The 13,310-nt window shown below is 42.2% G+C and overlaps 1 protein-coding gene across 1 annotated transcript in view; it reads left to right on the top strand.

Annotated features, from left to right (window-relative positions):
- Positions 1 to 8,271, top strand: part of LOC119352349 (cyclin-dependent kinase G-1-like) — a 78,131-nt gene extending 69,860 nt beyond the window's left edge. The window contains exon 4 of the mRNA XM_037619021.1: positions 7,458 to 8,271. Coding sequence (XP_037474918.1) covers positions 7,458 to 8,174 — 717 coding nt within the window. The 3' untranslated portion in view covers positions 8,175 to 8,271. The remainder of the gene's footprint in view (positions 1 to 7,457) is intronic.
- The last annotated feature ends 5,039 nt before the right edge of the window (positions 8,272 to 13,310 follow it).

Genomic DNA, 13,310 nt, shown 5'->3' with positions numbered 1-13,310 from the left:
AAGCCTACAAAAAAAGGAAAAAAAGGAAAATAAACAAAAATAAACAAAAAAATGAGAGAAAAGAGAGAAGGGGCAATGTCACTATCATTTTACCACACTTGTTCTTCAGAGTAGCACCATGTTCTTCATATAGAGAGTCTCTTGAGTTATCACTTTCATATACTAGTGAGAATTTTCATTATAGAACTTGGCTTGTATATTCCAACGATGGGCTTCCTCAAATGCCCTAGGTCTTCATGAGCAAGCAAGTTGGATGCACACCCACTTAATTTCAGTTTGAGCTTTCATACACTTATAGCTGTTAGTGCATCCGTTGCATGGCAATCCTTACTCCTCACACTGACATCAATTGATGGGCATCTCCATAGCCCGTTGATTAGCTGCGTCGATGCGAGACTTTCTCCTTTTTGTCTTCTCCACACAACCTCCATCATCATATTCTATTCCACCTATAGTGCTATGTCCATGGCTCGCGCTCATGTATTGTGTGAAAATTGAAAAGGTTTGAGAATGTCAAAAGTATGAAACAATTGCTTGGCTTGTCATCGGGGTTATGCAGGATTTGAATATTTTGTGTGGTGAGGATGGAGCATAGCCAGACTATATGATTTTGTAGGGATAACTTTCTTTGGACATGTTATTTTGAAAAGACATGATTGCTTTATTAGTATGCTTGAAGTATTATTATTTTTAATGTCAAATGATAGACTATTGCTTTGAATCACTCGTGTCTTAATATTCATGCCATGATTAGATTACATGATCAAGATTATGCTAGGTAACATTCCACATCAAAAATTATCTTTTTTATCTAAACGAACAACTTCACTGCCATCATCACCAACTCTTCCCCCCTCTATGCAGCGGTGTAACCCCTCTTTTACCCACTGTAATCTCTACTTAAATATGGTGCTCAACGCTATATATTATTTTTCAATGATGTATTGCTATCCTATGATGTTTGAGTAGATCCGTTTTGTCCTATGGGTTAATTCATGATCGTGATTGGTTTGAGTTGCATGTTTTATTATTGGTGCTGTCCTATGGTGATCTTCGTGTCGCGCAAGCGTGAGGGATCCCCGCTGTAAGGTTTGCAATATGTTCATGATTTGCTTATGATGGGTGGTGTGAGTGATAGAAACACAGACCCGAGTAAGTAGGTTGTTTGCGTATGAGAATAAAGAGGACTTGATGCCTTATAATGCTATGGTTGGGTTTTACCTTAATGATCTTTAGTAGTTGCGGATGCTTGCTAGAGTTCTAATCATAAGTGCATATGATCCAAGAAGAGAAAGTATGTTAGCTTATGCCTCTCCCTCAATTAAAATTGCAATAATGATTACCGGTCTAGTTATCGATTGCCTAGGGACAAATAACTTTCTCGTGTGACAACAAGCTCTCTACTAAAACTAACTTAGGTGTGTTTTCATCTAAACAATCCCTACTCTTTATTTATGTGCTCTTTATTATCTTGCAAACCTATCCAACAACACCTACAAAGTACTTCTAGTTTCATACTTGTTCTAGGTAAAGCGAACGTTAAGCATGCGTAGAGTTGTATCGGTGGTCGATAGAACTTGAGGGAATATTTGTTCTACCTTTAGCTCCTCGTTGGGTTCGACACTCTTACTTATCGAAAGAGGCTACAATTGATCTTCTATACTTGTGGGTTATCAACCACCTGCGGCCTGATTAGTATCATGCCTATCGAGCTATCAGTGATGCTGGTTGATCCTCTTTAGCAAGCTAGCCCGGCCTTTATTGGGCGCATTTTCTCGGCAACATCTTCTCTTTCCTTTACCCATCAACTAGATATAAAGGAGTGCGACCGGGAATATGGTGTCTCGCTTTTGTATCTATCATGAACAATTGGATTGGTACATACTCCCTTCGTTTCATAATGTAGTGCGCTCATACTTTTTGAGATTCAACTTTGATCATAAATTTAACCAACATGAGCGACTATGGTGGAAGCATGACAAATACCTTTGAATTCGTATTTGGAAGAAGTTTTTAAAGATAAAAATTTTCAGTAAAATGATTTATATATTATTGGTTTAATTTATAATCAAAGTTGAATCTTGAAAAGCGTGGCGCAGTAAATTATGAAATGAAGAAAGTACCAAATATATCCAATGCGCCATTCCGTCTTGGTCCATGGAGACTGATAGCTCCATCTATAGACTATTTTCTGATGCCAACAAGACGCACTAGCTAGTAGAAGGTTGAAAGTTCATGTACTCCTTCTGTAAATTAATATAAGACGTTTAAGGTGTCTACTTTACAGAGGGAGTATTAAAGCTTATTCATCATGTATATAAAACATGTTTGTATCACTAAAAGAAGTGTCCACACATTTAGAATTCTTCATGTAATTTTAAAATGTGTTCATGCCTTTCTAATGAATTTTCATGTATTATAAAAAAACTGTTCGCACATTTAGAAAACATATTCACATATTTTCGTATAGAAAATGGAAAAAGAAGTATGCACATATTTTAAAAACCTTGATTTGAGGGAAAATAAGTGTTCACGTATGTTGTAGAAATATTCATGTAAGTTTTAAGAAGTGTTCACACAGTTAAAATAGTTCTTGAATTTTTAAAAAGTGTTTCAACATTTTCTTTAAATCTTGTATTTTTTTGTTACAATAGAAAAATTCGAAATTAATAAAAGCCAACAGAAAAGAAAGGGAAAATGCAAAAAAAAAATGATGGACGGATGGAAAACCCGTACGAGTTGCCTAGCGCGTGACAAGAGATTTCAAAGTGAGCTGTCCCTATGACTGCGAGCGTCACCCGCGTAAATTTTAAAAAAAAAAGCATCACCCGCGTAAATGCTACGCGTACGCAAAATCTATCTACACCCTTACTAATTCTGGCCGGACATCACTAATACAAGGAAAGCAAACCGACTCAAGCTAGCTTTCCTTATACTACTAAAAACTAACATAGACTTGCAGACTAATAAGTTTGGATTAAGCTAACATTCATCCCCTAATCCAAATATCCGATTCTTCACTTGATGAGACACGCAGACGATTCTCTACTCATCTTGTCACGCCCGTTGCCTCCGGTGACGCGACTTACCAGATCACAACTTTTCTCTCTTCATGCAACGATGGACCACTTCATCGTCACCACAACTTCGTTTGCATACCGACTCATAGATTTTAACCAACGATTATCCGGACTACCAGCCACACGGTCACATCTTAGCGTGCTACATGCAGACTAAACACACATAGCCTCATGCAGGAACTCAACTTAACTGGTGCACGTTCATTTTCACGTTGATCTTCATCTTCTCATCGGTTGAATGCACACGAGGAAACACATCTGTTCACCCGCCTCATCTTCACTTCGTCTCTTGCCGTTGGTGACTCAACTTATCAAACGACGCTTCCTGTCCGACGGCATCACAACTCGCCATATACGTGTAACTCAACTTCATCGTATATGAACTCACCGGAACTCCTTGATCACTAATGGAAGCGCAAGGCAGAATTTTCTTTTTCCATCCACTCTCACTCTAAACTCTCCTTCGCCGGTGACGCATCTCAACTGCAGCGGAAGATTCACACACCTAAGCTCTTGGACGCACCTTACAAGAACTCATGTGCACACCTTGATGACGACTCGCAACTTCGCCATCTTCACCTTGCACCCTCCAACGATGATCTCGATGATTTCCATGTGATGGAAATATGCCCTAGAGGCAATAATAAAGTTATTATTTATTTCCTTATTTCATGATAAATTTTTATTATTCATGCTAGAATTGTATTAACCGAAAACATAATACATGTGTGAATACATAGACAAACACAGTGTCACTAGTATGCCTCTACTTGACTAACTCGGTAATCAAAGATGGTTATGTTTCCTAACCATAGACATGAGTTGTCATTTGATAAACGGGATCACATCATTAGGATAATGATGTGATTGACTTGACCCATTCCGTTAGCTTAGCACTTGATCGTTTTAACTTACTACTAGTGCTTTCTTCATGACTTATACATGTTCCTATGACTATGAGATTATGCAACTCCCGATTACCGGAGGAACACTTTGTGTGCTACCAAACGTCACAACGTAACTGGGTGATTATAAAGGTGCTCTACAGGTGTCTCCGATGGTACTTGTTGAGTTGGCATAGATCGAGATTAGGATTTATCACTCCGATTGTCGGAGAGATATCTCTAAGCCCTCTCGGTAATGCACATCACTATAAGACTTGCAAGCAATGCAACTAATGAGTTAGTTGCGGGATAGTGCATTATAGAACGAGTAAAGAGACTTGCTGGTAATGAGATTGAACTAGGTATTGCGATACCGACGATCGAATCTCGGGCAAGTAACATACCGATGACAAAGGGAACAACGTATGTTGTTATGCGGTTTGACTGATAAAGATCTTCATAGAATATGTAGGAGCCAATATGAACATCCAGGTTCCGCTATTGGTTATTGACCGGAGACGTGTCTCGGTCATGTGTACATGGTTTTCGAACCCGTAGGGTCCGCACGCTTAACGTTCGGTGACGACCGGTATTATGAGTTTATGTGATTTGATGTACCGAAGGTAGTTCGGAGTCCCAGATGAGATCAGGGACATGACGAGGAGTCTTGAAATGGTCGAGACATAAAGATCGATATATTGGACGACTATATTCGGACATCGAAAGGCTCCGAGTGATTCGGGTATTTTTTGGAGTACCGGAGAGTTACGGAAATACGAGGAAAAAGTATTGGGCCTCACGGGCCAAGTGGTGGAAGAAAGGAGGCAGGGCGCGTGGCCCCCTAGCCCAACCCAAATTGGACTAGGGGGCCGGGCCCCCTTTCCTCCTTTCCTCCCTCTCCTTCCTTCTCCCCTTCCCCCTTCCTTTCCTCCTCCTAGTAGGAGTAGGAAGTCCTACTCCTACTAGGAGGAGGACTCCTCCTCCTGGCGCGCCCTACAGGGGTCGGCCGGCCTCCCCCCTTGCTCCTTTATATACGGGGGCAAGGGGCACCCTAGAACACACAAGTTGATCATTGATCCCTTAGCCGTGTGCGGTGCCCCCCTCCACCATAATCCACCTCGATCATATCGTAGTGGTGCTTAGACGAAGCCCTGCGTCGATAGCAATATCATCACCGTCATCACGCCGTTGTGCTGACAGAACTCTCCCGTGAAGCTCTGCTGGATCGGAGTTTGTGGGACGTCATCGAGCTGAACGTGTGCTGAACTCGGAGGTGCCGTGCGTTCGGTACTTGGATCGGTCGGATCGTGAAGACGTTCGACTACATCAACCGTGTTCTCATAACGCTTCCACTTACGGTATACGAGGGTACATGGACGATACTCTTCTCTCTCGTTGCTATGCATCACCATGATCTCGCGTGTGCGTAGGAAAATTTTGAAATTACTATGTTCCCAACACCATGCTATCGCAATTTCGGCACCTCTATGACCATCAACGATCATCAACGCCTTGCCGACGACAGCCCTGTCGTCCTCCTCCAGGTTATTCCGTCGAATGCCGATCACCCGTCGCCTCGCTTGCGACAGCGTCATCGCCGCCTCCTCATCGTCACTCCGCCGAACGACAATCAACCCGATCCTTCACGTCGTTGCACCCCCAACAACTAAATCGCCTGCTCTCCTTGTCGCTGCATCACCCAGCGATTATATCACCCGCTCTTTCTCGTCGCTGCACCGGCGACTGTATCGCCCGCCCCGAGGCGCTAGCAGGGTCGTCACCCCGGGGCAAGCACAGCTTCACTTGAAGCTTGCTCTAAATACCAATTGTTGAAAATTCACCCTCAGAATCGATCACATCAAACTGCACATACACACACGTACAAAAATCTAATAGCCAAGTGCCCTTGTCGTGCCCTTATTTTCTCTTTATTTCTTTTCTCTATTTTCTCTCGTGGTTACAATAAACTCACACGCCTGTGTATATATACTCAACCATGACCATCGTGAACCCAAGCCCTATACGGACAAGCTACCTACTCCAAATAGAACTCACGCTAACATAAGGAAACTCTAAACCGACTTGTCTATACTTTCCTATTTTACCAGTACTACTAATTATCCAGCAACCTTGATCATACTTATACTAATCCTAACCAAACACGCTAGCACCCACGGCTACACTAGCCTAGTTAACTAGCATATACTCCTAACAAACTCAAATTTGTTTGGATTAAGCTAAGAATACATACATTGTTTAATTAAATTTTTTAAAAACTGTACAGCAGAATAAAAAATTAATAACTTGGATATATCGTTTTCATTTTAAAATTTTAGGGTTGCATCTTATTTACAATTTTTAGGCGAAAAGACCACATCTGTTATAAAAGTTCACCGGAAGTACAAGGCATCTAAAAAAATTTACATCGAGACTCTAAGACCATCGAACACCCACTACTGCCGCAAGAATGAGTTGATGTCGCCGCTCTCTGTCGGAGCCGGTTTGACTTTGTCGATGTCAACGGGAAAATCTTTGTGCACGTGCCCATAAGGACCAGTGCGCCGGAGTTGTAGTTATCGCAGTTGAACCCTTGCATATATTTAAGCACCTGACATCAAATCTTGGCACATGACGAGAAACCCCAACCTCGCCGCTAAAAAAAGGGCAGAAAACTTTGTCGGAGCTTCATCGACTATGACTCTCATGTCTTGCGCGATGTGGTTCTATGCCGACACTTAGTCGACTAAACGATGTGGTTTTTCAGTAAGAGGGTGCAGCTCCCATTGCAACACATGGCCTATTTCATCGTGGCAATTGATGATGGTGTAGTTTTTAAGGACTAAAACGGATGCAAGGGTACTATTTCTCGTGATGCAATGCACGGGCATATTAAATTGTTTATCAAGTACTTCCTCCATAAATTAATATAGTACGTAGGTCTCTACTTTATAAAGGGAGTATTAAAGTTTATTCATCAAGTAATTAATAAAATTTTATAACTGAAAGAAGTGTACACACATTTAAAAATCTTCTTGTAATTTTAAAATGTATTCATGCCTTTGTAATAATTTTTCATTTATTATAAAAAGGTGTTTACAAATTTGAAAATATTCATATATTTTCATATAGAAAAGGGAAAAAGAAGTGTCCACATTTAAAAAACCTTGAGTTGATGGAAAATATGCGTGCATGAATATTATAGAAATATTCATGTAATTTTAAGAAGTTTTCACACAGTTAAAATCAGTCTTGAATTTTCTAGAAGTGTTTGAACATTTTAAAAAATCTGTATTCGCAAAAATAAAAATATATAAAACGGAACCAAAAAGAGAGAGAATGGCGTACGAGTTGCCTTGCGCGTGACGAAGAGATTTCAAAGTGAGCTGTCCCTGCGACTGCGAGCGTCACCCGCGTAAATTTAAAAAAAAAAGCGTCACCCGCGTAAACGCGACGCGTACCCAAAATCTGTCTGAATCCCCCCGCGCGCCGCCAGTGCCAGCCCATAAACAGCCTCGATCCTCAAAATTTTATAAACGAGTCGATTATCGAGATCTTGGATGTGGCGACGGACGCCGAGACAAGGGACGTGTTCCTCGTCACGGAGCTCGTCGCCGACGGCCGCACCCTCCGCGAGTCGCTCTGGAGGCCTGTATCCGAGGACGTGACGCGCGTGATGATGGAGCAGCTCCTGGACGCTGCAAAAAACATACATGGAGCCGGCGTCATCCACCGGGACTTCAAGCCGGAGAACGTCATGGTCGGCTTCTTCGGCGGGCTCAAGGTTGGTGACTTTGGGTCGGCGATGCGGGCGAAGCCGGCCGGAGTGCCCTATGAGGAGTGCTGTGTCGGCACCCTGATCTACACCTCACCGGAGCAGCTGGAAGGCAACCGGTACTACGGCCAGGCCGTGGACATGTGGGCGCTTGGGTGCATCATGGCGGAGATGTTGGCCGGCGCGACCCTCTTCGTGGCGGACACAGAGGAGGAGCTGCTCGCCGAGATTTACAAGTTGCGAGATCAGATCACTTCTACGGGGAAGCTCGACCTGGAGTTCTTCGAGGAGCTTTCGGAAGCCGGGCGTGAGGTCCTCACCGGCCTGCTTGCCTTCAACCCCGCCGAGAGGATCACGGCGGCGGAAGCGCTCGAGCACCGGTGGTTCAGCAAGCCCAAAGGAGCAGAGCACCCTGGCTTTGTGTCGCTGAAGAGTTAATTAGCTTGATGTAGCATCTGATAGATGCAGTGCCACTGGTTAATTATTTCATTGCAGTGCCACTGACTTAGCTTAACTGCTGTGTTACTGTGTAATCAGTTGCACGAATCTTAGTTATGTGTTCCTGTTCATGTAATTATTTGACTTGAGCAATCAATGATTCAGTTACTGTAGCATGGAAATTACTTGATGGACGAACAATGTCTATCCTGAATCCTGATGGCGTGCTAGAAATGGAATTGGCTAAAAGAGCTCCATTTTACGCATCGTGGTGATAGTGGTGCGTCTGAATAGTTGTGCATCTGAATCTGGTTGAGCTTTTCTATAACCTGTCTGAATATGATAAGCTTCTGAATCTGGTTGAAAAAAAAATGATCTTGATGTAACGGTGATTGCTGCTAACCTTCTGAATCTGGTTGAGCTTTCTATAACCAGTCTGAATCTGCTAAGCTTCTGAATCTGGTTGAGAAAATCGATGTTGATGCATAGACTAAATAGATGTGAAGTCCAAGGAAGAAAAACAAATGCTGAATGTCTCAGACCTAAGAAGGATATTCTACTAGTAGCAAGTTGGATTTCATCAGTTCAGAGCGACACACATGAAATCTGCACAGCAGTAAACAGGCAATCAAGTTTTTTTATAACCAACAAAGACTTAAATTCTTTGATGTGTGGTAACAGATTCCACTGAAAAAATATGGCTACCTCCTCTGTCTCAAAATCAGTATAAAAATCCGTATAATACAAGGAAAGGGAAAAATCTCTATAAAAATCCTTGCGTACCTAAGCTTTTTTTTTTTTTTGGCTCCGGTCTCATCATGGCTGAGCTTTACTTCCATTGCAATGCAAGTCACATCTTCTTGTGCAAGTCTATTTAAAGCTCGGCAATTCATCTCCATTTCAGGTCTCCTCCTCAACAGATCTGAGCTGAGAGATGGCTACTTGACTGCTGCGTTTGTACTGAACATGTAGTACATCATTATCATTTTTCACTTTAGCTATATGTCAGGCAACTGAATTTTCATTTTCGGTCAGTCGAATTTGATGCCGTTGATCCAATGTGCTTTATGATACGTGAGTAAGAAGTCTCCATGGATTTGACTGACGCTGTTCTTTATTCAGTTGATTTCCTGCCTTTGCTTGGTGAGTGCATGATGCAGCCGGGCGCAGATTCTCTGACTTGCCATGGCAAAGGCTGCCTCTACCTTACCCCTCACGATGCCCTCCGTTTCTGATCCCACGGCTGCTGAGCGAACTGCCTCTCTCTGTGCACATCAATCGGCCCAAATCGAAACGAAGCCAGCCCGTAAAGGCCCAGCTAGAGGACCTGGAGGAGGAAAAACCAGAGGATTTGGCGGGTGAGCAGCCGCCAGATGCAATTTTTGGCGCGGGAGTCCAGTGCGGGTTCTCATCTCAGTTAGCGTCTTAGCGATTGGGACGATCATCGGGGTGCCTGGACGCCTCGCTGGCTGGGCCGTCCTAGTTGAGCGTCGGAGCAGATCGAAGCTGCTCGACTTCCCTCTGCTTCAGGTTCGTGTCCTCCTTCGATTTCAAGAAACAGAGACTGCCTAGTTTTTAGGTTTGTGTCCGAGTCGCCTAGAGCAGGAACGCAAACTGCCTGTAATTGCTATTTGTTTGAAATATTCGCTCTTTCACTGCCTAGTATGATTGATTTATTTGTTCGGTTATCCTAAAGAAATCTACACACTTTTACTTGTAATTGTCTGAAATATTCAGTCTGTTTGTTCATAATATGTGCAGTATACGTCGACTTCTTACCTTCCAGTTAAGATTCAATGGCACAATCCAACAAGAAGTAAGTTAGACTTTCCATTCGAAAAAAAAATGTATTTGCTTGCAACCAGATCTGTAGCAACAAAGATTGATTAACTTTTGTGTAGGGAGAATGAGAGTCCTATCTGGTTACCTCAAGTTGGTCTGAAATTCAGAAACTTAGATGATGCTTGGTTGTTCTGGATAAACTATGGAGGCCGTGCAGGTTTTGAGGTCAGAAAAAGGTATATAAATAAGATTAAAGTTGACGGGAAGGCAACATCATGTAGATATGTGTGTGCCAAAGAGGGTCTTCGAGCACACGACAAGAGGGATCATATCACAAAGAATCCCCGAGCTCAAACAAGAACAAATTGTGAAGTTCGGATGACACTTTCATTGGATCGAGTGGCAGGGAATTGTGAAGTGGTTGATGTAATGCTTGTCCACAATAATGGTCTTTACTTGCCACAAACATTCCATTTGATGTTATCACAAAGAAAGATTTCAGAAGTTCAAGCTTTTGAAATTGAGACAGCCGATGATTCTGAAATTAGGCCAAAAGCTTCACATGAGCTAGCTAGTCGCCGAGTTGGAGGACCAATGAATCTCACCTACACTCCTCGTGATCTAAAGAATCACTTACAGGGCAGGCGCCAAAGAGAGTTGGCATATGGACAAGCAGGAAGCATGTTGAAGTATTTTCAAGGCAAGATCGTCGAGAATCCTTCTTACCAATATGCTTTGCAATTGGATTGTGAGGAGATTATAAGCAATATATTTTGGGTTGATGCTAAGATGGTCATTGATTATGCACACTTTGACAACGTTGTCACATTCGATACTATACTGCAATATAAGCAATATATGTTGGAAATGTTTGTTTAATTATGATTGTACTGTACTATAGTGCCAAAACTGAATTCTGTCTATACGTGTGCCTTTACTTAACTGAATCTTTTCTGTATTTGTTCCTATATTGAACCATAGTTCATTTCTGAACCTGAATCACTGCATTCTCCTCTCTCTGGCGAGCTGGGCTTGTTTCCCCCCGAACTGGGCCTTAGTTGGGCCAAGGAATCACATGGTTTGGCAAGCTGTGCTTAGAGAGAGGCAGCTCGCTCAACAACCATTGAATCAGAAAGGGAGGGCATCCATGAGGGGAAAGGTAGAGGCATCCTTTGCCATGGCAAGACAGAGAATCTTCGCCCGATGCAGCCACATGCATGCATGTCTTTTTTTTCGCGTTCAAACTTGGGAGCTTTATTCAACTCAGGAACTCCTGGCATCATCAACCAACAGGCTAGTGAGCAGGAAGGAAGGTCTAGTGTCAGTCCAACTCTCGATTGCCATTAGTGAGCATGCATGCTTAGCACAAAGATGGGTCGGTAGATTGGCTGACTTGTTTATATGTTGAATACAAAAAAAAGTAAAATTGGCAGCTAGCTCCCCAATTTCTGCAAATAAAAATGCCACAACAGAGCGACTATTATGACGAGATTTTCAGAGGTTCACTACCTCCAGGCAGTCTGTCTCCATAATCACATGTGAGAACCCGCGCAGTCTTGCAAAAATAATTCCATCTCTTAGTACCATCGTCTCACCAATGAACGGATCCGTAACCCCATGATGAGGTTTACTCCAAGCGCCCAGCAAACGAGTGTCAGAACGAACGACTCCTCCTGCACCATACTGAGCCAAGACCAAACTCATCGCTGCATTTGTATTGATCTTTACCACCCCCGGTTCCGGCGGCACCCATCCGTAACCCGGTAATATAGCAGCAACAGAACTCGGTATTTCTATGACGGACAGGTATTCCTTGATCCGCCGAACAGTCGTCAACCGGGCCAGTTTCTCTCCATCGTGCGTAATTCTATTTCTAGATTGCCAGATCGCCCACATAACGGAAATCATCTGTGCCCTCTGAGTGTTCGTAAACTGTGGGTCAGACAAAATGTCACGAGCCCACGTGTCCGGGTGTAGCCGTGGCCGACGCACACCCAACCAAGCATATGCTTCTTCCCCGAACATCTTCGCATGAGTGCAATGCACTAAAGCGTGCATCAAATCCTCATCCATTGCCAAACACACTTTGCATCTACCAAGTGGTTGTATATGTCTATGCCGAGGAGTGCATTCATCTGGCAAAATCTTTCTCACAACTCGTCATCAGAATACGCGCACTTTTGGCAACACCTTAAGCCTCCATAGTCGCTTCCACATCTATCCATCAGTTTGTGAGGTGCTTGTAGCCGCCCCTTCCTCTAGAGTTGCATGCTCTTTGCGAGTCACGAGAGCACGATACGCAGATTTGATAGAATAGTTGCCATTAACTTCATGGGCCTAAGCAAGAAAATCCTCCCCGCCGCCATTACGAAATGATATGTTTTAATTTTGTCACTACATGGATGAGCAATACTACATCTACGAAGGAGCTGTTACGTAACCTACGTATGAGATGATTTGGCAGACTTTAATTTGGCATTAGAGAGGGCTGGGGCCCACCTAGCCACAGTATGTAGGTCTAGCATTTTCGCACATGGATCGATCAAATGCATGCCAATTTTCGTGCATGCCAATTTTAGTACGCGTGCATGTTTTTTTCCTTGTGCTTGCTTCTGTTTTTTGCACGTGTTTGCTTTCCTTTTTTTCCTTTTTTAGTTGAGTTTCCTTTTTTCTTTATGTGTATTTTTGGATGTTGAGTGTGTGTAAATGTATGCATGCAAGTACTACATGTATATATTATGTTAGAGTACGGAAATTTCACTATTATATGTTTCCTCTTGCATATTATAAGAAGTGCAATTTTTGTACTAATTGTGTGGAATTGTTTTTTTAAGTTTTTATTTCACCGTTTTTCTTATTTAAGGGTAATACCAGTGACACCAATTCATTTCTTCTTTTAAACCTATTTTTATACAAGTTCTACTAGCTATTATATGTCTGTTCTTGCAGGTATAAAAAAGTGCACGCGTGCAATTTATGTGTAAATTAAGTGCAAATTTTATCATCATTTCTTTTTTCTTTTTTTCTTATTAACAGGGGTACCAATGTCACTACTTCATTCTTTCTTAGAAAATGTTTATTTTTTATTTTTATGTGTGTAAATATGTATACACGCAAATACTATACAACATGTGTGTAAATTATAGTAGTGTGTGCAATATTATATGTTCATTTTTTTTCATATTACTAAAAGTGTAAACTTGTGTGCATTTTTTTCTTTCTTCTTAAAAGGGTCCATTATTCCCTAGAAAACTTCATTTTATGATTTTTTGTAGTTTTTTAAAGGGTTTCATTCTTTCTTCTTAAAAGGGTTCATTATTCCCTAGAAAACTTCATCAATTTGATTTTGTTTTA

The sequence above is a fragment of the Triticum dicoccoides genome, chromosome 1A, assembly GCF_002162155.2.
Source record: "Triticum dicoccoides isolate Atlit2015 ecotype Zavitan chromosome 1A, WEW_v2.0, whole genome shotgun sequence".
Taxonomy (NCBI): domain Eukaryota; kingdom Viridiplantae; phylum Streptophyta; class Magnoliopsida; order Poales; family Poaceae; genus Triticum; species Triticum dicoccoides.
The sequence above is the reverse complement of the archived record's forward strand: the minus strand, read 5'-3'. Positions and strand labels throughout refer to the sequence as shown.